Source organism: Wasmannia auropunctata, unplaced genomic scaffold (assembly GCF_000956235.1).
Source record: "Wasmannia auropunctata unplaced genomic scaffold, wasmannia.A_1.0 LD334186.1, whole genome shotgun sequence".
NCBI classification, from domain to species: Eukaryota; Metazoa; Arthropoda; class Insecta; order Hymenoptera; family Formicidae; genus Wasmannia; species Wasmannia auropunctata.
The window spans coordinates 792,665-820,011 of record NW_012028704.1 but is presented as its reverse complement, the minus strand read 5'-3'; the positions used below and the strand labels follow the sequence as shown (position 1 = coordinate 820,011).

Genomic DNA, 27,347 nt, shown 5'->3' with positions numbered 1-27,347 from the left:
CGTATCGCGATTCACCGCATGTGTGTGTGTGGGTGTGTATGTGTGTACGTGCGCAAGCTTATTAGATTACACACACGTCAGCACATGTTACACTCGCGGAACAGATACAGACAACAGCAGATAGAAACTGAGAGACATCGCGAAAACGACACGCGAATATGTCAAACGTGAAATCCCCAAAATCACAGTGTACCCCGGAAAGCATGTAGTTCGCGCATAAAAGGACGTTAAAAAACGGCAAAATACTGAAAATATACTTCCGCGAGTAGAATCTTAAAAATACGACTTATATAGCTATAAAAATAGTTATTCTAAAAATTCTGCTCGAAATGCAGAACGTAGAGATGCAGAAATGGTACTTGTTTACTCAAATATTCATGTCAACTACAGGTGGTCCCAATACCTCTCAGCTCAGATTATATTGAATGTGCATGTGTAATGTGTCGCCTGTTAGCTGTCACTTACATCTTTGTTATTTACAATCAGCATTACGCTTTTTCTCGCGGTTCTCGTGCGTCTCGCGCGTATCTATATCGTTCACATCGCTTGGAGGTCGGGATGCTTAAACGCATGCCATTTCCCTATGAATTGAATTCATTGCGTGATTATATTAGCATGCATCTTTTGCTCGCGCAAGAGCTGTTTATACCATTCTCGTATGATGTATGCACATACAAATTGCTTGTATCATGGCATGTGAAATATATGTCTGCAGTTTTTACGTCCGATTATCCCTCCCTATGCGTGCAGACAATAATAAAAACATTGAGGAAATGATATATCACGACGACAAGTTTTTTTCTATAAAAAACTATTTCAAAATTCTCTAGTTTTATATATATATATATATATATATATATAATTTTATTGTAATAAAAATTTATATTTTAATCATTTTATATATAGTCGTTATTTATCATCCGCTCATATGATTAATTACAAAGAAAAAGACGCATGTAAGATGATGGTTTAAATTAAAGTCCAATAACATTTTTTTACGGCACAATTCACTCGGAATTTTGATCAAGACTCCTAAACTCAAAACCTATCACGCGATTGCTCCTAGCTACATCTGATTACAGCTTGCTCTCTCTGCAACTAGTACCTACATCGTATCTTATCTAACGCGAATTGGGCTAATTTCGCGCTTGCAGAGACTCATCCTTGTTCATTGGGATGGAACCCGATGCGCGTATCCACGTATGTATGCGTGCCCGCGTGTGTTCACGCCCACGTGCACGATACGAATCCACGCGGTGAGATCGAGCTTAACGAGGATGCATTGCTCGTTGCCGGGAGAACCGTCATCATCTTGCGTCTCGTAACGTCTTGTAACGCGCGCGCATCGGACACCGCCGCGGGATTCAGGATCGCCGCCGCCGGATTCGCCGCGGATCATCGCAGGGCGTATTCCTTTCACTGCAATGTAACGCGAATCGATGTAACGCGATTCGCCGCGCCGCGCATCGCCGATCCTTACGACATACCCCGGGCGAAACACCTTGGTGCATCCTTCGATCGATCGATCCTTCGAACAATCAGGATCGCTTGCGCGATTTTTTCAAGATTCCTCGTTTGTCGGGCCCAATTGTGTTGAATGATGCGTCACGAAAGGTCGCCGAAATAAATTAAATTTCTTGCGTATCATTAAGTGTTAGAATGACATTAGGCAAGTGCTCATAAACTTTAATAACAATAAAAAAAGTGAAACAATAATGATATGATATGATATCGCAGATTTAACCGTTAATAACAATGGTAATACAATTTTTGATAACATACTTGTATATACATATTGTATTTAACAACTCTTTTACGTACAGGATATCTAATTTGCATTGCATATAATATCTTCTCTTTGTCATTTTATCTTTCCTCCGCGAGACTATATATACACCGAGTTTTCTAAAAAAAATTGATCTGGGACTAGAACATTAAGTTTATTCGATCCAGTGGTCCACCGTAATCAAAACTAGGTCGCATCCTACTTGTCAAAGGCAAGAGATTTTAAAACAAAGTAACAAATGTATGAACATAATTATATAGTGTTTGTTCTGTATTCTCTGGAGATCTCACGAGATAAGTTACGCGTGGGTACCTTGCGACGCATAATAAATAATTATAAGAAAATAATCGCTTATAAATATTTCATGATCTCTGCAGTGCACGATAACAAATGATATTGCTATTATGCTAAGAGATTTATGTATTCCATTTGCATTAAATTAATTAAAAAGATTTTATGATATACCTATAACAATCTTCTTAGGAGACAATATCGATTGTGTTTCGATTATTGATTATTTCTACATTTTATAGTACATTTTACATAATCCTTTTATATAATCTTCTTCATATTTCGTGAACAAACTTACCTATATTTCAAATAAACTGAAAGCAGGATGTCATAGCGTATCTCTGCAATATTTCTCGAGCAAGACCGTGCATTAGCACGTTCTCATCCCGCGAATTGTCAGGATCTCTCTCCCGCCTGCGGGAAGAACTGAGTTATCTCTTTAATTAAGGAAAAGGGACGAAGAGGGAAACGTAAGGATGCGGCTGAGATACAAACTGGGTTGAAGACATGACGAGTGCAAGACGACGACTAGAATGAGTCGACTAGAATGTGCTGCATGATTTAGTTTGACAGGTGGTATTTAAACTAGAATAAGAGAAGAAGAATCGCGCGCGCACGTTCGTCTTTTCCAAACACGTCGGTAACGATGATATTTGCAGTTTCGCCATTAAATCTCACCGTCTTGGACATGCAATGCGCGCGTAGGTGTAACGGAGACAAAGGTACATACAAGTTAATTCCGCGGGATTTGTGTTAACTCTTTTATCAGCGATATCTCTAATTACACGCGGGACGAATCGATGGAGATGTAAGTGCCCATGAAACGTAGGCGAATCCGCGGAATTGCGAACATCCTTTGCCGATGTTTTCCGCGAAATTCGAGAAAACACTATAATCATTCATACATTGTGCAAATCTTGCACAAATAATTGCAATAACAGAAAGTATGTAAATAGCAAAATTATTAAACTCTCCTAGTATTTCGTTGAGAGATTTTGATATGTCGAATATACGTACAGAATCAAATAGATATTAGAATTAAGAGAATCCAAACATTTAAAAAATATTTGTAATTTGTTTCAATTTTTCGATTTAGATTGATTATTAATTTATTCTTAAAACCAAACTAGTTTTTACATTGTTAATTTTTGTACGATAGTAATTCATAATCAGATGTTCTCTGTGATATTTTAAACGTTCTGTGTGATATTTTAAACGTAATTTTCACTTAAACAATATCTCTTATTATATCTCTTATCGTCAATTATACATATTATCTGCTAACTCACGCTGCAATAAAATGCGGACCTGCGCCACATTCTAGGGCAATCTCCAACCAAACAATGACGATCTTTTTATCTACAAACTCAAGCACATCTAGGATAAATCCTATATATCTTACACTGACTCCGAACGAGCCCACCCTTTCTTTTGTCTAAGTGCTTAGCATTCTGCGAGCTAGAATTGTTGCATTGTTTGGTGTACCACGAAGAGGATTACGCTCGCAATAAACTCCGTGAATTACGGCATCGACCTCGCTTCTCAATAAAACAATTTGTATCTCTATGGAAAATGAGATATGCATTGTGAACTCACTTATTCTCGCTTACGTTTGTCGCATGTTGGAAAGAGTTATATACCCTATGCGCATGCAACATAACTCTGATATAAATATAAATAATTCAAATGTAAATATATTTAAACTAGTTTTTTTTATTACGCAGATCCCTTTTTTTTATTCCCAACGAAAATTTTATCGAGGTGATATTTAATGCGACGCTCGTGAGAAACTTTTGCAAAATCTCTGTTGACTCGTGAAGAATTTTCGCAAAATCGCGCGTCTGACATTTGATTCGTTGAGCAGAGCATTGGGTGACTTCTAGTCAATCTAGTCGGGACATTTCGACAACGCGCTCGTACTCGCGATACGACGACGCGCCTCTTCCTCGCCTAACTCTGGCCCGAGAGCGCAGAAAGGTGTTACCGGAGAGAGCCTCAACAAAAGGCGGCGCCTTGACATTAAAAACTGCTCTTCCCGCGAGAAACGCTGGCTTTATTGTGCGGTCGCGGACGCGAACGCGGTGAAGCGCCAGAACGAGAGCCAGAAGAAGAGAATAACCTGCCAGTTATGCCGCTGCGGGCTTACCCAAGAGGAGGTATGACCCGCCCGCGGATTTACATCTCCGATTCCTGAAAGGGACGCGTTCCATACCGGGGCCGAAACATCTCCGCGCAGCATCTTGCTTCTATCAGGCACGAAATCTAAGACCTGTTGCGCCATTACTCGTTCTTCTCCATCGGGCATGGTCCACTTTACTATCTTTGACCCAAATCTATCCAATTAAGATTCTGCCGCCTGTGTGCTAAGTTCCTCTTAGAATTTAAATGTTTTAGGCATATAACTTTCACAGAACGGTCGCGTAGAACGCAGGACGTGATTTTTCATTTTAGGATAATTTTAAAACAGATTCGAGGATCAACAAATCGGGGATCATACTCTTCGTGATTTCTGACGAGAAATTTTACAGTGGATTTCGCAATGAAACTTACGAACCATGTAAGAGTACGTGATATACATGTAATTTAACGAGATCGGAGAGTGGAGAGCAAGACGTAATCCACTTGCAGTTACGCGGGATTCGCTCGAGAGGAGCGTCGAATGAACGAGTACAGATCAGAGGGCGGAGTACTCCGTTCTGCACTCGTTCATTCGACGTACTGACTTGAAATGCTATTATAAACATTTTCCCTAGACAATTGCAGAATCCATCCTCGCTGCTCGTGTATCTGATAATTTTAGTCGCTGAGCCGCTTCAGTAATCATCATGTCAGGCGCATCTGAATCGCGTTCGCTCTGACGCTTACGATTATAGAACAAATATAGAACACGAAAAACGAGGAGGGTAAAAGAAAGCTTTGTTTAATTCGTAAATGTTTTAGAAAAGAGTCCGATTTGCTTTTTACGAATTTAAAGCCATTTTACTACTTAATTATCACAAAACGTATTTCGATCAAATACTTTAGATCCAAGTAAAATAAAAATTAATTATTTTTCGCGTGAAAATAAATCATTTGAATTAATATTGAGTTCTCAAATTTCAATTTAGATGATGAAAAGTTCATAATAGCTAATGATTGAAAATTATAGTTTGAAGGTACGCTAGTATCTGATGGTGTTCAATCGTATTACGCAAAATCGATCTCTCTTCTCACTCAGACGTGAGACCGCCATCACGCCGTCGCTGCCGTGACGTTCAGTATTTATAATACGTAATGAAATATAATCAGGTAATAACGTGCGATTTGGTAACGACGTAAATTCGCGCCTGCCGCTAAAGAAAAGCCCATCAATATAATCTGCCCTCGATATGATCTTCAATTACCGCCTTACAGACCCTTCTCCTTTCCATTTGAGGGATTTCTCACCTAGATCTCTCGCGATCCTCCTTCGAGAATCCTTCGATTCTATCCCGCTCGCCATTATGAAATGAGCCATCTATTAACGGAATGAAATTTCGAGATTATTTTTACATCGCAGGCGCGATTCTATTTTAATTTTCTGATTCTCGATAGTGTTTTTAACGGCCGGTCTGCATTTATTTATTTTGATTTTGAAATCAAATTGATAGATTTGAAGTAAATGATTTCGTATAAGTTTAATAGAAGTGGTCCCACAAAAGCACATATGTACTTTTTAGATTTATATTAAAAGTAGAATTTTTTATAATAAACATAATATATTGAATAGAGTATCCGCTTATAAATTAATAAAAAATTATTGTTCCTTTCGTGGATTTATTAATTTAGTTCATGTAGTCTTTATATAAAATTTACACAAGTCATCATTTATTATAAATTTGACGCTTCTAATGTATCTTCCACTTGTGTAAGCGTTGATTTACTTAAACGCATTCGCGATACTATAAGGCGAGAATGTCATGATTATTGCCATTATAATCGAGTGATAACAAGAATGAGATGCAAACGATCCCGGTCCCGATAGAAGCTCATAAATCTCCGTGCGCGACGGCAAATAGCCCCTCGATTATGAGAGAGGGTTACTCAACGGGCTCAGCTCACTCGACATAATCTGCCGTTGTTCTTTCTCGAGTCGGCCGCACCGCACCGCATCGGCCATCGCGGATTTCTTCTTTCTCCACATTGCACGGCGCGATACATCGCGGTGCATCTGCGCCCACCGACATATGTCTTTACTTGTTCCCGCGGTCGTGCCTATCAGGACCGCCCACTGAGGATCCAGCGATTAGAGAGACTCTCGTCTCGATATCCGCGCGCGAGAGCGAGCAGGGAATTCCTCTCCTCTCGAGCCAGCCAGCGCTTATTATCGCCAATCACTTTTGTTCCCGCGGAGAATCTCAGAGACCAACTCCATTCTCGTTCGTTTGAGAAAAAAAAAGATCACCAAGCGTTCATTAATTGACACATTGCGCTAAGAGAGCATCGGTTGATTGCAACAGTAACGGCGGCCTTTGGAATCATTCGCGGTTAAACGTATTAATTATAGTCTTCATAATTCCCGATTGCGCGATTACTGCTCTCGGTATTAAGGGACACAACAGATATATACAAATGTACCAATAAATAATAACAAAAAATTAATTTCTTCCCACTACGACCATATACCTACGTATTATAAATTATGAAATAAAATATTATATTACACACTGCAATCTATATCTTCATATTATCTATGTAAATTAAATTAAATCTGAATATATGTATATCATTTCTTTACAGATATAGCTATAAAAATTATACGCTTATACATATAAATAACACGTATTTTTATGCATGAATTATGTATTTAAAAACTTCTCGGTAATGTAAAATTTCACCGTTTTTTAATAATATTATTATATTATAAATATAATAAGAGCTTGCACAATCAACTTTCTTGAAATATCTTAGATAGATTTACCAAAGGTAAAAAAAGATTTTTATTGTATATAATAGCTAAAATAACTTTTCAATGTAAATTATTATACATAACTGCAATAAAAATAACGCGTAGAAAAATTCTTACATTTTCAAAATATATTTGGCTTCTTTGCTATGTAACATGCAAAATATACAAATATTATTTGTAACTCTTAAATAATTTAGATATAAAAGGATTAATAATAATTATTTCGTCAATAACTATAAGCAGCAAAAAATCGTTAAACGTATGTTGTAGCAATATATAATAATTATTTATTGTTCAAGATATTTTTCTCATCAACGATTATTTCTTCAGCCACGAAAATTTTCATTATTCAATTATCTCTCTAATATTGATTAATCGCGATATAGTTTGCATGTTACGCTCGTGAAGTGCGTTACCGGTAATAGGATCGAGATAGCCGGCGGGATAAGAATCTCAATGGATGATTTCCCACCTTTGCGTGCTATCATGAGATGGACGTCACATGGAAAACAGGGTATTATCGATCCTCGCGATCTCACCCGTCGTTTCCTACGCAATGTTACACCAGTAACGATGCACGCCAGTAGGCGCGAAAAATCGTTGCCATTTTATTAGCGAACGATGCGCGCCGTAATGGTCGTGAGATTTCCTAGGAAATATCTTCCATGTTGATTGAAATGATGCACCGCGATTTACGGCCGTGGATTTACGGGGGAATTTTATTACGTCGCGCTCGAAAATTACATCTTAATCGTCGGATCGGCGTTAATCAGCGCTAATTGCGCTCCTCACGCGAGGACAATAAACGGTGGCTATTGTATAAACGATACTACTGCAATTAATCACGCTATTATTATTGCTATTAAAATGATGCTGCTTTTGTTATCGGAGATATCTTTTGTAGGATGAAGTTTTCAAAATGTGGACACTCTAGGTGTTCCTTGTTGAACATTACATTGTATTCAATTCTTGCAATATATCCTCAAACGCAGGAAACTCTGTTCAAGCGTAAGCACAATGTGGCTTTCTTGATGCGGCTCCTATTCATATCTCGCAACCGCGTAACAATAGATCCATAAATCATACCATAATTCATCGAGCGCATGCAGTATGATACTATAGCCTTGATACTAATTTTGGGCGATAATGAATTTTGCCGTCATTCTCTCGATAACATTAATATTTATCGTCCGCGCCTACGTTTTTTCCTTCGTTGCATCTACCGCGTCAGGATCTACCGTGTTTCTTCGTCCCGATTCCAAGGCAGTCGCATCGTGATACGCAAAATGTAACGTTAGTTCCTTGAAAGACGCTATCTTCCCCGTGAGAAATCGCAAAACCGTCTTTGAAGCTTAGATCACGTGAGGTTGTATCTACCTGATTCCAACATTCGTAGCCATTTCTGTCCGCTCCATACCTCCGCAAATAGAAACTTCGGTCATCCGCGTGTCAAAATTGCTAAACTGGCGTGGTGGTGTAACGCGGTTATACGTGTTGCGTAAAAATAAATGCCAGGGTCTTCTGGCCGGAAATATCTGGCGCGCATACCATATACAAGACATCGTAAAATATCTTGTCGTGTCCTTCCTACAAAATCTGCGAAATTTACGTGACCCAGAGAATTACAATTTTTATAATATAAATTAAAAGTAGCGTGATGTCTGTGGTGCGAAGTATGCTAGTTGATTAGCGTACAAATCAAATTAAAATAAATTTTAATACATTTTTTTCTATCTCTTGATCCTTGTAATATATCAAAGTATTATATTTAAATACAATTTTCTAAATGGAAGTAGTCACGATTGTCTGCAAAAATTATATGACTAATTTTTTTTATTATACTGATTAATTCTACTGTCTTAAACGTTGGAGAAGTGTGCCTTCAAAAATAACATCCTTTCAGTTTTGTTACCCTGTTAGGCAAAAACAGTGATGCTGGATTTATCGGATCGGCAAATGAGTACGTCGAAAGGTTTCTTAAATATTTATATTTATATATTAAGGAAACAGTTTGTATCTCTATAGTTTGAGTGGCTCGAGAGGTAGGCGCTTTGTCCGGAGATGTTGCTAAACGTCATCGATAATAATTTATTGCTGGTTCTCGGGCTGCGGATGGGCTAGAACGTACGCGACAGCCCTCTGGATCAACTCGGGCACTGCTGGAGCGACTGGTAGATGGGCACCCTGCGGATGGAAGCCGTTCTCGTCGGCCGCGTACGAGACGGCAATGGGAGTGCCATCGGGAGCGGTGTATTGGAAGCTACCTTGGGCGACGATCGCAGGATCGTTCTTGGGTCCAACGTGCTGCAGCGAGCCCTGCTCGGAAGCGGCAATTCCGTTCTCAGTCTCATAGGTGTAACTGTAGGCTCCTTCCGGCGAGATGTCCTGCGCTTGCTTCAGGATGGCCACTGGCTGTTGTTGATGTTGGGCCAGAGCGACGGCGGCTAAAGCGAGGGTCACAATCTAAAATAGAAATCAGAATAGAATAAGAGAATAGATATAATAAGACAAACAGTGAGAATAATTTTTTATCATTTCCTGCACGAAAGGAATGGTTTTGGTAATATTTTAAAAAATTTAGCTAGATACAGATCTGAAATAATTATGTTGGGTTATCTAAATAATTTATTGAATGTTCAAACTGGTTCATGGAATATCAAATTTTTTTTGTAGCATTATCATCATGCTTGAGCGTCCTGTATAATTATTTCGATGGTCCAACATAATTAGTTTCAGAGACCTGACTTAATTTTCATATAATTTAGGAAAATTCTTTAAAAATATGAGATTAGAAGTGTGAACTTACTCTTGCTTATTAACACAAGCGTTGTAAAGAATTTTTCAAAATCAATAATTCAATCGATAATTCAAAACGTGAATCTATATCGAGATAAAATAAGAAAGGTAGATATTACTAAAAAGGATAATTATATAATATTGAATAATTAAATAATTATATAATAATTAAATAATATTGAAAAAATGGACACAATTAGCATATATTATAGTTAGAATTTTATTAAGCAAACGCAGCAATTTATAACATCATTATCGTTTATAACATTATTATCGATTGGATTAAACTATTAATTAATAAGTACTCAAAAGATGTCAGTTAAATAATTGATTTTTGATATTTAAAAGTCAACGGGCGTTTGTCGATTATGTAAAATCATTGTAATTGGCCGGAAAGTATAAAAGGCAAAAAATTGCTACTTTGCGCAGCACAGTATTGTACACTGCAAAAAAAAGATTACAGGTTTCGTAGCAAATCCGTGAAAAGAAGATTGGATATCATTGAGATGTTAAATAATCTTGAGATAAGCGAGTTAATAGTTTGCGTATATAGACAAATAATTAAAGGTCCGCCGTTTCTCAACGCGAATCTAAACACAATTTATTGCAGTTGATCTGTTATTGCACTAGTTAACACTCTATTCTTCTCTCGATTAATTATACAAACATTAGATCACATAATTAGATCACAGAAACGTAATAAGCTATTTTTGCAACAATCGGAGAAGATTGAAACGAATGGGGAAATCCAAGAATTATTCCGAGTGAATGGTTGGCATTGATGAATCTAAAAAAAGACTAAAAAGAGTTTCTTCTTAATTGTATCGAAATATATACGGATTAGGCTCACAGATGTTAATCAAGTTAAGTTAGATTTTATAATTTTTTATACAATTTTAAAAGTTTAAACTAAAAAATGTAAAAATGCAGAATCGAATTTAATTAGAATTTAATTAAAATATATTATTTCCTTCAGCATACATAAAAGCCAGGAGAAACTTGGTTTACAATTAATAATATAACTACATCTATCCATTCCTTTTCTACAAATTGCTTCCTATTCTATACCTATATCTTTCTTTATAGTCACTTTCTTCGCTCTTTATTCCTTTATATTTCTATCTTTGTACATTTATATCTATATGTATTCTTTATTTTTCGATTAGAATTCAATATATATTAATAATATTAATAATATTAATATTAATAATATTAGATATTGACTTTATGAGCTAAATTTAATCTATAAATAGCAGAATTGAAGATAAAGTGGGAATACAACTCACGAGGAATTTCATTTTGTCGTGCGGATGGCTCGAATCCTGTCGATCCAATGGAGGAGCGTGATGAGATTTCGAGTGTGATCGCCATGAGACCCGAATGCGCTTTTATACGAAACCGTAGACCCCACTTTCCCTGATCGCAATGGTAGCCGAAAACGAGAAAAAGCCAGGGCTCTGTCCAGCTACGGCATGGCAAGAAAGGACAAAGAGAAAGAGGGAAGAAACGAGAGAGAGAAGACCCCGGCTGGAATAGAATCTTCTGCCAAAAGTAATCTCCACTCGACTTGACCTTTCCATGCGATACCTAAATCGATCGATTGCATAATAACCGAGAAACCAGTTGACATTGTATTACTTGTTCGCACGTCGTCTTCAAGAGCTCAACATTCACGTGGCGTAGTGCATAATGCGGACGAAAGACAAACGAATTTCGATAATGGTAATGTCCCGAGCGTGCATCGTAATGTAGAAAGTTTCGCCTATGCTGGAATCTCGCATGTGATTTAGAAATTCAGATATTTCTTCAAAATAGAATTCGAACGTGCGTTCAAGGAGCATCTTATACGCGTTTAGTGATTTCAACGAGTCACCGTGTAGTCACAGTCGGATATTTATTAATTTGTTTGGGCTTCAAAGATAAAGTTCTCTCCTGAGGGAATTCCGAGGGGAATTCTCACCTAACCGGAAAATGTTGATTATCATCTTGCTGCTCAATTATTCATGGGATTTGAATAATTCTAAGGGATGTGCCACTCTTTATTAAGAGAGTATACGTTTGTTATTTGTAAAACAAACGTACACCGCACGATCGCGTGTACATTTTCCTTATCATCTCGATAAACCTAGATAGATCCTTGCTAGACACACATATTACTTGAACAAATGGGAAGGAAATGCGCTCTGCTGATCCACGATTTACTGGTTGCTCGAGCACCAAATCTTGCATTCTATGCTTTACGAGTATTTTTTGCTCAAAATTTTTAAATCAATAACATTGTATATTACAATAGATAATAAAAAATATAAATTAAAATAATTATATCTACAATTATTTGAATTTTTTTAGACACATTAAGCAACACATTTGTGTAAATAATATGAATTAATTTAATATGAACGTAAATTTGATGTTGCGTTCTTTCGAAATAGTGCATTAAGAAAAAATCGACTTGATATTAATCGAATGATCTGAAAACGAAAAGGGAATTATTTTCTCAAATTTCCTATGTGTTGTGAAAGTGTGTGAAAAATTGCAAAAGTATTAAAAGATGGCATCATAGCGGCGAAATTAATGTCGATATTTCTGAATCATAAAATTATAATCAAGAATGATTAATCGCAGGAGGAGACACATGAACGTAAACTGCGGGAGACTTTAATGCCCGATCGTGCTTTCCCTCCCTGTTTGTCTCTTTGTCGGCGCATGGCCGCGACTCCTTCCATTCACCCGTTTACATGTTTTTAAGCAAAATCTACATGTACAAGATTGCGTCAATAATTCAGACGGGCACAACGAATATTATGCTCCATGTGCAAAAATCGATGAGCAAAAGAAGACTAATCTTACATTCTCGTTAAACGCAAATCGATTTGGTGTGTTACGAACGCTTCACCTAAAATTGTTGTAATAAAAAAAAATGACCGTCTTTTTTCTATATATTAAGCCGAGCTACTTGGAATCTGCCGATAATTCGTACGAGAGATAAATCCAAGGTGCGTCCGCACGAGCCGGCATTGCGACATCGACCTTGCCTAAGAATGTCTTATATACCTAGGCACGGAAGGCCGACCGTCCTTTTTTTTCCTAACAACGAAAAGAGGAGACGAATTTCTCACAGCGCTCAAGAACAATTATATTGCGATTGCAACTGCCCGTTGGTGAACAAGCCTCAGAGGAATGAACGCGCGGGACGCGCCGCCGAAGCAGAAACGAAGATAAAACGCAGTTAGAGTCCTTGTGCTTCCTTCGGCGATATTACGCGCGCGTTACGTCTTCCACGGTGGCCATTACTCAAGCAAATTGTTTCTGAATGATAGTGCTCGGCCACTCTTGCGTCAGAATTTTCTGAATGAAACTTGGATCTATTCCTGATCCAAGTTGTGAATGAATGCAATAAAATTCATTATCTGATACACATAAATCATTGCACAGTTGTCCATTGTCTGACATCAAATCTTCAAATAATTATATCACATAATAACCAACACATATATCACGTAATAATTGATATCGTTCATCAAATCAACTTAATCTAATTTTTATATTAAATCTTATTTGATCTCCTCCTTTTTTCTTTTTATCAAATTCTATAATAGATATACTATTCTATAATAGATGTATCTGCGATAAGTTAATATTATTTTAAGTTGACGACGTTATTACTTTACGATGCTTCGCAGGCAATCATAGTCTATATCCGATGCTGCGTGAGAAAATACGTATAATTAATTCTCTCTTTGAGCTAGACAACGCAGTGTGAACAAACGTCTACCATAAATGCCGCCGTGACGGCTTAATTACGTGCGATGACAGATTGCCATAATGTCAGAATTTCTTGAATCAACCTCTCTACCTTGTTATATTGCTACCGTGCGATATTGCTCGCAGCTCATTTTCGAACGGAACAAAGTGATGCCAATCAATGTCCGTGCTGAGCGTTTAACCACGCGGCAGCAAAACCAACGTTAGCAATGCTGTAATCGATATCTGCTGCATCTACATATATAGCGTTATATAACTAGAATGGTGTGTGTTTCTGAATATAATATATTTCTCTTCCAATTTTAAAATAGGTATATAATTCTATCGTGCAAATTTCTCTATTATGCTCATATTTCGCAGTTATTGCAGCTAAAATTTTTTAATAAGTTGACAAATTATAAAGTTGATATTTATTCGTATAAATTGATTAATTTCGCATTATATTTTAACAACTAAAATTTTTAATAAATTGATAAATTATAAATTTATGACATTTATTAATATTAATTAATTAGTTTGCTTTATTTTTTACCTATAAAAATTTTAGGTATTAAATATCATTGTCACAACTGTCACTGTACGTTAAGACTTAAGTATTTATAAATATGTAAAAGATGATATTATCACCATCGCGTAATTCTCAATGTCAAAATTAATCGTATAAAGAATTATTCATGCGGAAGCAACATTGTCTTTTTGCAGCTACGAAAATAGATAGCATCAGCATTGTTTGTATGAAACAAATTATTTTGCGCTTATTTATCATGTATGCTTATTCTAATATCTCTTCTTTGCTATATATTATCACAGATATTTGATACGAAATTCAATATCCTGCTTAGAGATGCATCTAATTACAATAAATATGCATATGCTTGAAGAAGAAATACGAATCAGCAACTGACGCCTATGACACAAAAGATTAAATTATTCGCGTAACGAAATCGTGATGCAGTTTCGAGCATTTATAAAAAGGTGAAACGATCGACCGCGATAGCTTCTAGACAAAAATTTGTGAATGACTCACTTTATTTCGTCTGTACAGAATGTTTCAGGATTTAACATCCTAACTGTAAACGTGTATGTTAATTTGTGTATGTTAATAAAATCATACACAAACATTATATCAACATATCATTAAAAAATATTTGTCAATTTGTACAACACTTTTGTAAATTATGAAGATAATTATGCTTCATTTATTTTAACAGTGAATATACCGATGGTCAGTTTGAATGTTCATATTCAAATAAAGATATTTAATCTTGAAACACCCTGTATAACGCAGTAAACATTTCAATCGACCACGTCACGCGCAGACTTCATCCAGAAATCGCTGTCTGGTCAGCGATCAAACCTTTCCAAATTCTTAACACATGCTAATCTTATCAATCTCGCTATCCTTGCGACCAGTTTCTTGGAGGCCGTAATGAAATAGAATTCGCAGATGTCATCATTTACAAAACGAAATAATCTTTACGCGATCGTAAACACTATATGAACTGTAATATTCCATATATTCTTTATACTGATTCAGTTATCATAACATTTTTCTTTAATTCAATTTTTAATTTGTAACGAATATTGCAATACATTTCTCTATTAAGAAATATTATATAAATTTAAATAAAGGTAGAATATATTTTGTGTACGATATGCTCGCACAAACATTTCTAACTATCTTGTTTTGTATTTTATTACACGATATTTTTTATAATTTACTTTTATTAATTTGATTTGCAAGATGCCTATCATATAGAGACTATTTTATCTTTTACTGCATTCAGTTTTTTATTTTACGATTGTAATACATGTTCGGAAAAGTCTATGATATATTTAATTCTTATTTTTATTTTTAATTTTCATTTAATTATTACGCCTGTAGAACATTAATAATAATTTTTTTAATCGAAAACATGAAATGTCACAGAATGGAATCTCTTGATAGCAATAGCCTTTGATGAGTAAAACGTACGGTATACAGAACTGTGAAGAGGTTTGTAAGATGTGTCCTGTTCTCATGGAACATTTTATAGAATAAAATAGTATGATTTTGATGAAGATCGCGTCATAATCTGGTGTATAATTTGCTTGCACACTTATAATTCTTTGAAAAACTACACGCCGTTCATTATTGTATATGATCGTGTTAGAAAACTTTGAATTAAGTAAGGCAGTGATGCGCAGTTGATCGAAGGTACATCATCGCATTACGCATTTATGCATCATTGAAGTCAATCTTGAGTAAAAAGTTTTTCCACCATTTATGTTGATGTTAAACTATACTTAAAATTGTACTTTCGACAAGTCCAGTTATTTCGTTAGAACGACAAGCTTTTCATCGCACGCGTTATTAAGTCTCTAATCATGCAATTGAGATAAGTATCTCGCGGAAATTCTTGTTATTATTTGCATAATATAGCTGGTCTCGAATGAGAACGAGAAATAAAATAATTATTGCTCGCGAAGACGGGGAAAACTCGTTGAGAACCGTCGAGTTAAACTTCGAAGTATCATCAAACGTCAATCAACAATCATTTTAGCGTAAAATCGCGTGATATGGCATAAGGTGATTGAAGCACCAATTATATATTCGCAAGATGTAAAATCCACAGAGCTCACGACTTCATATACGAGACGTGACAGCCATTAAATGATTGACCTGTATGCACTTAATAAACGCGAAACCCATAATTTTTTCTCCTTTTAACGAAGATGCATTCATAGCTCATGGCTACTCGCTCCTGGACTTGCATCTGCTATTCTGCGTAAAATATAATTGGTTCTTATTCTTATTCCAATAAATAATTACACACACAGTAGGAAATAGTGAAAATCTTTTTACCAAAATAATTGCTAAAATAAACTGATAAAAATCATTTTTGCTTCGCCCTTTCGAATTAGTAATGAGTATTTAATTCGTCGAAATGCAACTATTTAATTCAGTTCCCAAATTAAAATCTTAATGTTTATTTGGTATTTAAGTCCTAGCTCCTTAAATGTACATTTTATAAATATATATTTCGAATTTTTTAATTTTCAAAAATATTACATTAATAGGCAATGTAACTGTATTTAACGTGTAATTCATAAATCATTGTTTGCCACTGTATATTGAACCACTGTCGCTTTTTGAAATGCTATGATAATTTCTATTATTATCGTAATCATAAATACATCATGCAATATAAGCACATAGAATTTTCGTAACAGATATATATTCTTACCAAGTGTACAATTAGCATTTATATTTTTAGGTGAGTCTATATAATGATTTCAGCAGCCACGAACAAGTGATTAATAATAATACTATTCAACAAAAAATGCCTAATCCCGTAGTTTCCTTGGACGTTGAATGATCTTATATTTTAGTTATTTTTCAAATTCCTCAAAATTGAGAGCAATTTTCGATAAATAAACAAGATCGTATTTAGCACCCAAAAACCTATGGGAAATGATTACTGTTTTTATGCTCGGAAAGACATATTTTATTAAACAATGTAATTTACTTTGCCAGCATGTAATATACGGTTAACTCTCAGAAATAATACAGTCATATAAATATTTATTACGAATGCTTATATACAGTCTTCATCTTAACCGACAATGATATTAACATTTGGATGTTATTTTTAATCACATTCCATGCGATGAGTCATATTCATCCAAATGTCATAAAGCGATCATTTCAATCCTATTGCCAACTGTTTGCAGAAATCTTATTCTTCTCTTTAATTAATAACGAACAAAAAAAAATATATAAATGAGCTATTTAAAATTTTAACATTATATGCAATTACAAAAAAATTCTCTCTCTCTCTCTCTCTCTCTCTCTCTATTAATATATTATAATATTACACGAATATATATACATATAAATGAAATAAATGAATTCCAAATTAATTTTTATGAGCATATTTGTAATTATAATGGAATGTATATTCCAGCATAATCAACAATCTTTTTAATGGATCAACTATAAGATCAATTTGCAGCGCCTTAGCACGGTGATCGAAGCAGTTAAATAAATCTTTGTTTGATTTAATGATAAACTAGATGTCTGAATTATCTATAGACAGTATTCTTTTGCTATCTAATTATTAAAATGATCGAAAGGTATATCATATCTTCTTTCTTATGTATTCACAAATATATTAGAAAATTTTAAGAAAGCTTAATAGATTATTACACCATATTTAATAACAGATTAGCTATTTTATATTCGTAATAAAATAATATAATCTCTTTACAGCTGTACATATCTCTCCACACAAATCGTTAATACAAGAAGCAAGATCGGGTTGCATAGAAACAGGAGATATTATTCTGCCTATGTCTATGTTCCATGTCTCTTCCAGATAAAAAATTAACATATCCATAAATAAAGTAACAAAATAATGTAATATAATATACAATAAAATAGAATAGATTAAAGCATTTATAAATTCTAAGTTGTGTAAATGCAATACGACTGATAATATATTCCGGTAGTAATAATAGCAGGGACGAAATTTTTTACTTTTCTGGGAGAGTATCTCATCTAAGCGGAAGGATGGAGAGGCTTTTAATAAGAGACAAACATTTTATCGCTTTTATTGTATGTGTGAAATACATTTCACATACATTCTACATATATTCTTCTACATTTAATTTCTTTTCATGTATTTTCTCTAGTCAAATACTGTTTTTTGTCAAATTATTCAAACTTTCTTAAAATTTGTCAAAAACTGAAATATTTTTTAAATATGTTTAATTATGCATTGAATTTTAAGTTCGAAATACTGGAAAATGTGAATAATGGGAATATATGTCTTTGAAAGATTATTAATAAGAATCAATTTTTCAAACTGGATTCATGGACTTCATAATTTTTCTTTGATGCCATTCCTCTCTATGGGATTTTTTATTATATTTGTGGTCTCTAATCAGCAATATCGCAAAATCTTTATATAAATTATGAAACCGTTTATATTCCCCCTTTCAAAAAAAGATCGCATGCGAAAGAATTAAGGAATATTCTTTGTTGAGTCGGAGTAACATCTGTTTTCAAAAATCTTTTTAGGGAAAAATATTCAAGCAATTAAAATATAATTTTTTAAATTATTGTTTATTAATTTTTATTGCAACTTAATAACTTTAGGTTATAATTCTATTTTTTCTAATAATAAAAAATTGACAAAATAACGACTTTTCAAAGATTATAACATAATTTTTTCAACTAAAATTCTTATCTTTTTTTTGCATTATAAAAATTATTGTAAGTATCGCCTTTATCATAGTTCAGGCATTAAAAAAAGATATTTTATAACCGATCTTTTATAATTATGTCAAATTTCAAAATAATATCTTTAATGGTTTTTCGTAATCACTTCTGTAAAGGAAAATGTAATTTCCAGAAAAACGAGTTTAAAGTTTCAATTTTGTTATTTTATGTTTAACTATAAATTTTAACTACACCTTAATCAGCAATTTCAGGATCATAAAGTATACGTTCTGTTTCTTCGAACGAATCTTACTCAATAAATTTTTTTCATTTTTACGAGCTATTATAGCCCGTACGATTTTTCATCTGCATCACTTCAGTTTATGGTCTATTAACAAATATTTGCATTACACTTAAAGTTTTACGAGCGTACTCTCACGATTTCAGACTTTTAAAACATCTAAAAAAATTTGATTTTTTTTCAATACAACAAAATACGATAGAATATCTCCCTTTAAGGAAGCTCACAGAGATTTTCTCTTCAAACTTGTGCCGCGTGATTCGTCGATTGGCTGCTCGGTACGCGTCGACCAATTGTTGAACTCGTGTCGGACAGCTGGTGGGATATCTCGTACGAGAGAGCGTACGAGCGAATGCAGCAATAATCAGTTTACATCGTACGCTCGGCGCGAAAGGCACGGCTGGTATGTGGTAGCGCGCGACACGCCAACAAGTGACAGAAATCGCACGCGTGTGCGTCGCGTACGCGTGACTTTCGTCCCGTTTCTTTCTTTTTCTTTTTTTTTTTATGATCCAAAGAACGCGACGAGAGAACACGAACGGTCCAGGCGGAATCAAACGATGTCGTGGGATTGACTGAACGAATCAACTGCCAGCCGGTGCGCGTCTTAGTGGATTCTGAAGAATTCACATCCTGTTCCCTTCCTTATCTTCCTTATCTTTTTCTCCTTTTCTCTTCTTTGTGGATTAGTTATCATCTAGTTCTAGTACGTTCCAGGTGACATTTTATATCTCACACTCATCGCATTTCGAAAGTATCTTCGAAAGTATTTCGTGAGTATCTTATCTTTACAATAAAATAAGAATCCTAGCGACTTTCAGTTCTGTGACATTTTGGAATCAACGTCTTATCAGTTTATCGATAAATGTGTTATGTTTTTCCATTTAAAATTTCCTTTGAGACTTTCATTTATCTTTAATTTAACATTATAACAATTTGTATAAGTCTGTACTAAAATAAACATCTATCTTTATCAGAATATTCCTTTCTTCGCTCAAATTGCATCGTTCATTGAATTATACCAGACGAACGATGATTGAAATTATCTCCAAATTAACCCATGATTAATTAGGGTCACATTTCAAGTTGTCGCTGGTCATCGTTGGTGAACAAAGAACGAATGCTTTACACCACATGTTTCAAAAATTACTTGGAATCTAATTATAAACTGGTTGTGGGAAAGCTATTGTTTATGGAGCAGTGACGTCCATTTATAGTTTAAATAAATAACAACAATAAAAATTTTATAATAAAATTATAATACGAACATAATTCAACAATTTAAACAAAAGAATGAAGAGAACGCTTTGTGTCTTTCTCTTAAATAAATTTTCTAAGGTTAATTAGCAAAAAGATAGCGGATGTACGCGCTGTACTGCGTCTCGGAACCGTGACTTTGAAAAGCACTTCTTGTTCAACAACATCTATGAGATATCTGATATTTCGATTCAATATCTCTCTCGTTGCACATTTATGCAATGCTATCAAACGATAACAAAGGGTGCGTTCGAGAAGTGCGTTATTAGCGCATTTGCGCATTCACTTGATCCTTGTTTTACGTCTAATGAGCAATAAAGATAGAATGACAGTAGCGCTGACCACGTGCTTCTCGCGAACACACCCAAAGACTGCTGTAAATAATAATAACGAAGTTATATAAGTATTTTCTCGCTTCTGACGTTACAATTTGAGATAGTAATGAGTGAATAGCCTTAAATGAACTCTAAAAAAAAAATTGAAATAGATTAGTTATCGGTATAGTTGATGGAATCCTTAATTACTATTTGAACAGATTGACTTTATCGTAGATAAAACACGAAGTATACAAATCGAAGTAATTAGTCTTATTTAGCAAGAAAAATTTCAACTGAAAATAGGAACAAATAATTTTTTGTATTAGAAAAAATTCCGAATCAGAGTCAGAGCAAATCTCTTGAATCTATTGAATAAATTATCTATATTGAATTCTATTGAATTTCAGATCTACTAAATAAAATTCTGAAAAATTGTAATATGTCTAAATTTTTCCGTATATTATAGATAAAAAATGATAACAAAAGTAAATAAAAAGATATAGATAGCACGTATGTCACGCGCTTTACATAATTACGAGCGATAATTGTCATATTCATATACGTACGTGACACTATCTATATTGCACTAGATTAACATTGACTACATCCGCGATACGTACGGCGTTGTCTCAAAAAGGATACGTGTAAATATGCAGACAACATCACGACACATGTTATTCAACGGGAATCATTTGGCAATTCTTTTATGCACAGTCACGAACAATCTGTTCCTTTTCAAACAGACACGTAAGGGACAGAAAAGCGAAAAAAAATTTAATCTCTAACAATAATTCTTTCACCTATCTGAAAAATAATAAATTACTTCTGCCATATAATCTCGTTTGCGTAAATTTTATCTCGATCTCATTAATATATAAAAATTGTTTTTTATTCGATAAAACATGTAAATTAAAAAATGTAAAGAACTCTTTTTATCACACAATAGAAAATAATTCTTTATTCTACTTTTAGATTATAGCGTTTGTAATTGTGAACGTTTTGTAATTTTATCTATAGCAGAAAAATACAGTATTGAAGTTGGAGCCTTGGAAACATAAAGAAACATCTAATACAATCGTATCTTTTTACGTAAATATGTATAGATACATATATCACATCTGTCACATGCAGTCTGGAATTTAAAGTGGAGAAATTCAGGAAGCTCTATCTGGCCATTGTATCGCATACGAGATGCATACCAAAGAAATGTCTTTTATTTTCTTTTCCTAATCTGTGCTTTTGGTACTATTTCGTATATCCTTAAATTTCATTGTAACTTTTGTGATATATAATACATTAAAAATCACGTAATCTCGCTCTTACATTTGACTAATTCAAGAGATGGGCTTACGTCTAAATGTAAAGAGAATTAATTACCTATTAAAAAAAATGCGTTCGAACTCTCAAAGTAGTAACGCACGAAAGCGTTAGTCGTGTTGACAGTAAACCTTAATTTAAAAAATTAAGCTTTCCGTTCGTAATATAGAGAGTAGATCTATTCTTTTCAGTTGCACTACATTATACTTTCTGGATTTGAAAATTGAATCAAGTATAATTAAATATCAGAGAAAAAGGAAAGATAAATAATATAAAAAGTTTTGGTACAAAAAATAAAATTAATAATAGTGCCTCACTTACAAAAATGTTTATTTACACGTTTCTAATTGCGACACAACGAATGAGATCACTGTTTGTCTGTCGCATACACTATGAGGATCGTTGACGCAAGAGTCACATATTTGCGAAATAATTTTTTTCTACAATTCGACGTCACTTTGAAGAAATTGTTGGCGTCGTAGGCTTATGAAGAAAATAATAAAATTGTTTGTATCAATTCTTCCGACGTAACGCGATCTGCACGCATTAGATACATATGCAATGGACTATACATACACGTACGTTATGAGCTCTCATTTGCGTCACTTGCGATATTCTTTTAAGAGTCTTTATATGATTAGCCACTAATCAGCAATTCTTCAACGACAGTTCATTAACAGATAATAAATCATTAATATATGATTACGCGATTGAAATATCCTAGCCGGTCTGCAATTGATACAAACGATACACTCAAACACGAATAAAAATAAATTTTATGTATCAGAATTTGATTCTTTCGAGATTTTGAATATTTTTATGGAAAACTTCTTATATGTATAATATGACAGAAATCTGGAATAATTTATCGAAAATCAAATGAATTGGAATAAATTAGATAATAGTTTAACAAAAAATATTACTCCGACAAAGTAAATCTATTATCATCCAAATGATTCGACTAAATTTTAAATATCACATGAGGTACTTTAAATATTACATGAGGCCTAATAATTTCCGGGAACATATTATACAAAGCAATTCTGAGGGTCTCGCTTAAGTTACCGATGGCGATGGCACTTGGTGACGTCACGTTGAGAGAGAGCGAGGAGTTCAAAGTAGGTTACCCGCGGACATGAGAAACGATCGGCTATTGGCCACGAAACGTGGTCATGAACGAAACGTTGAATTGAGCTTGCTCGATACCGCGCAACGAAAAAGAGGTCCCAGACTTATCGTCTGTTTATATAAATTTTTAGGTCACTCGCCCTCATCGCGCGCGCAATGTCACGCGCGCTAAAACGAAGCGTCGTGCAATCACGAGGGATAACGCGCGAGCCTTGACAATCTTCACAGCTGCTCGATGTAATTTCGCTAACTTGTTGAATCCTAACTTTTTTACTTTATAAAACTTTCGCGTCTTTCGGAAGAAAGGGTCTCTTTCAAGAGACTGTCAGATTTATCCGTGATGACACGCAAATAATTATAAATAAGATAAAATATAAATTTATTGCCTGTTACTAAAATGATGATTCCACATTCCAAAAGTAAATTGAAGAAGTAAAATAAATTTTTTTCCGTACAAAGCTCTATTTCTAAGAAAATTAATTTTGAAAGCAGAAAATTGAGCTTTTATCATGGAAACTTGAATAATTTAATATCTTTGAAATAAAATATTATTTATATATTCTGATAAAACTGCCTCAGAATCTAAATTGATAAAGAAAAGATTAATAAGACTAATTTTTTAATTATTCAATTCAATTTTCTCGAAAACAGAAGTTTATATAAAAAGCTCTATATTTTCGATATTTTTTTTATGTAGATAAATTATCCCTTAGAAAATTCTTAATTAATAACAGATCATCTTGTATATTAAATAAAATGATATTTATCGTATAGACGATTAAAAGAACTTCTATCACTGAATCATGCTATTTATAGGTCGAGCCTTTCGTTCTTAGATCTTACTTTCCAAAGTGAAATATCCATCTGATTGAGGGTCTGTCAAATAAAGATGTGATGAAAACAAGTGAGTCTCGTCACACACTCGGTAATAGTCGAGCATGAGACAGGGAAAGACAACGCTCGCTCAATGTAATTTTACATTCAGGTCGCAGATGTTAAACGAAGAAGTAGATACTCTTCAAGGAAGTTTTAATCTCATATTTCTTTTCATTTGTTAAGTTTGCGAAAAGAGCATGTATGCATGTATATCTCCGGATTATGCATCCTCCTCCTATAAATCATTACGCTTTCACTGATGCTAATCGAGAAAGTACAATTTCGCACAAAAATATTTTGCGATTCTATTTGAAACTTGTTCAATCATATTGTTTTCATATGATAAATACAGGGGTTCAATACGAATATTAAATACATAATTATTTCACGCTACATACTTTTCTGTGGAAAACAAAATCATCTAACTTGCTGCATTATTATAGATCTTGAAAAGTGTTTATCGGCAGGAAGCGGAAGCAGACAAATAAATATTCTTCAACCAACTCGAGGAATATTTTTATTATTTCAATGATATCAATGTAAAAAAAATCTCATTTTTATTTGGCTATCGTTCACGGACGCTCTTTCGAAACTGAAAACGTTTAGATATATGAATGAAACAGTCATTATAAGAATTAAACGCGCGTTGGTCAATCTCACGAATCTCGAGGTCGAGTGCAACATCTGTTATTATTGCATGGACACTGACGCGTCCAGTTTATTTTCATTCTGCGAACATACATACACACACACACGCATACGCAAACATGAGGCCTATTGTTCTTGTGGACATGGTCATCGACATCACAGTTATGTAATTGCGAAACTCTATTAGAAGTACAAACGAGCTTTACAAAATATTTAAGACCACGTAAAAAATACCGCTTATGAACGCATTTTTTTAAGGATGCGTCGTATCGTTATTGTCATAAATTATTTCCCTTATTTGGAAATGCCATTCTCTTTCGCAATTAATGCGAAATATTCAAAAGAAGGAAGATAGCGACTTTTAAAATAGTTTTTGCCGATAACATATCATTAGGCATATTGATAACAACATCGTACACGCATAAATGTTAAAATTGACGAAGAATTGAAGTTCAAGGTCGCGAAAAGTTCCACTTTCTGTAAATTGCTTTTGTAAACAGTTTCGTGCTATTTATAAGAAGTATATGAAAGAAAAGTGAAAGGTCGGGTATCGGGTAATGCTGTTTCGATACTCGCTTTTACCGCCGTCGCTTTTGCCGCTTGGAAGATGGAGCTTTTTAATTATCCATATATCGAATTTTTTTCCGCAGCGCCTGTTAAGTCCAATAATTTTTATAGCTCATATAATGTTTTATTCGCTTGACCGGTCATATATATGGCGAATAAATGAAACGGCAAATATGTAGAAAGTAAAGATTAATATGCTTTAATCCCGTTGATGTTTAGGGAAAAAAACAAATTTTACGATCCCAGCAATATGGTTTATTTTCACTGTCCCTGGTTTATTTTCACTGTTCCATTACACTCCTCTCATAGATTGTATCTCTTTTTTTTTGCAAAAGAAATGCCAGTTATAATAATAAATCTGAGCTTAGCCGCGATATGGCTTCATACATATTTCTATATGCTTCTTTTACATAATATCATTCTATCGCGTATATATTATTCTTTAGCTTTACCTAACACACGTGTTTGTGTGAACATATGTGTTTACAATTCACACAATTTCTAGAATTACATCTTTAAACGCTGTCTTTGTCGATTGGAAATTAAATGTCAATTTAGTTTTATCTAGTTAAACGATAGTGAATTATCTTATGTATATATAAACTTCAATATTTAATATAAAATGAAGAAACCCTCGTATTACAACTTGTACAATGACATGTTTGAATAAGTAAAGCTGCGTTAATCAAAAAAGGAGTAGAAAAAATTCCATCGACCAAGGTCAACATCGTGAGAGACATTGTCCGTTAGTTACGCAGGTGGATTTATTGTATTCGAGGAAGTGATCTCATTATAATTGCCTTTACCGGAAATGGTGTGTGAGTGTGAACTGTAACTGCATTGCAATGTGATGTATTTCGATAAAATGGTAACAAAGCGCGTTTAATCTCTGAAAATTATAAGATCTTATAGGAGTAACATCTTTTTTGTTAATTTACATGCAAAATGCCGCTGTAGTTAAATCAATTATTTTATTGCTGTTGAAAGAATTTATGGTATTTGAATTAGATAAGTTTAATCCCATCATTTACAAATTTAATACAGAAATTTATTTATATTTTTTTCTAATATCGTATTGTTATATACTTATAATGTATCTACATTATAATGTATTAATCAGTATAATTATTAAAATATCGTTAGAAAGCCGGATATGCTTTGAGAAAATTGCTCGAATATTCAAGTTACGCTGCAGAAATATGAGGAGTTTTCATCGCGCGGGAAGCTGTGAGTTCACGATGATTCAACAATTACCATGAACGATGTTGCGCGGATGTTTTTAAAATTAAGGGAAAGTTCGACGAGAAGAAGGAAGAGAAATGTATAATGTCAGAACGCGCCTTTATCTATCCGACAAGTACGCACTGCATCCACGTTTCGGTGTAGCTTCTCTCCGAACTCGTAATATTGTATTCCGTTACTCGGCACTGCCCATTACGACGTCGTAAGATCTTATTAATTTAAGTTTATGTTCGACTCGCGAGAACTGCACTTATAATATTGCAAGAATATTGCGCAACTGCACGTTCTCTGCAAGAATCATCACTTGTTATCAGACAAACAAAGCATTTGCACACCTGCTTTGCGATTAAAATTAAATTTAAATTATCTAAAGAGGACATCCTATAGCGTTCTAAATATAAAACTCGCCTCAACAAAAATTCAAAAATTTGTAAATTACTTAAAGAATATAACAAATAAATTATGTGTGTTATAATTTGATTAGGTTTCAACAAAGGAACATCAGACTCGTACGTCTTCGATGAAATATCTTGGGATATCTTATATAAAATACCTTCCTATCATCATGAATCGTAATAAATTATAATCTACATGGAAAAGTACCGGATAGCTTCTCGTCAAGTTGCTCGAGAAACGTGACATTATCCGTCGTTAATTAAAATTCAATGAGAATTTTAAGCGCATGCAAATCATCGCGACAGCAGCCGACAGCGATGATCGATCCAATGCGAATGCAATATATTATTAAATGTCTCTACGCGCGTTTTCTAGCCGGAAGCATAGTTTCTCGCGTCCCGATAGACTCTCAATGTCTCCATTCGTGATCTTGTCTGCCGTTCTTTCTTTGAAGCGCCGATGGTTTCTCCTCTTTTCTTCGAGTTCTGCATAGAAATTTCTCCCGCAGAGATTTTTTAGTGCGCCGCGAC

The 27,347-nt window shown here is 34.2% G+C and overlaps 2 protein-coding genes across 4 annotated transcripts in view; one reads left to right on the top strand and one right to left on the bottom strand.

Moving 5' to 3' along the window:
• Window positions 1-27,347, top strand: part of LOC105459523 (sphingomyelin phosphodiesterase) — a 68,026-nt gene that overhangs the window by 22,280 nt on the left and 18,399 nt on the right. The window contains exon 1 of one of the 3 annotated variants that reach the window (XM_011705635.1): window positions 19,442-19,842. The exons of the other annotated variants lie outside the window; for them this stretch is intronic. The gene's annotated coding sequence lies outside the window, so the exon portion shown is untranslated. Of the gene's footprint in view, window positions 1-19,441; window positions 19,843-27,347 lie in introns of those variants that run through there. 3 annotated transcript variants of the gene reach the window in all.
• LOC105459521 (endocuticle structural glycoprotein SgAbd-8-like) lies at window positions 8,977-11,192 on the bottom strand. The gene is made up of 2 exons (XM_011705634.1): window positions 11,087-11,192; window positions 8,977-9,467 (listed from the first exon to the last, which is right to left on the bottom strand). The coding sequence occupies exons 1-2, from the start codon at window positions 11,096-11,098 to the stop codon at window positions 9,093-9,095; spliced, it is 387 nt and encodes a 128-aa protein (XP_011703936.1). The 5' UTR covers window positions 11,099-11,192; the 3' UTR covers window positions 8,977-9,092.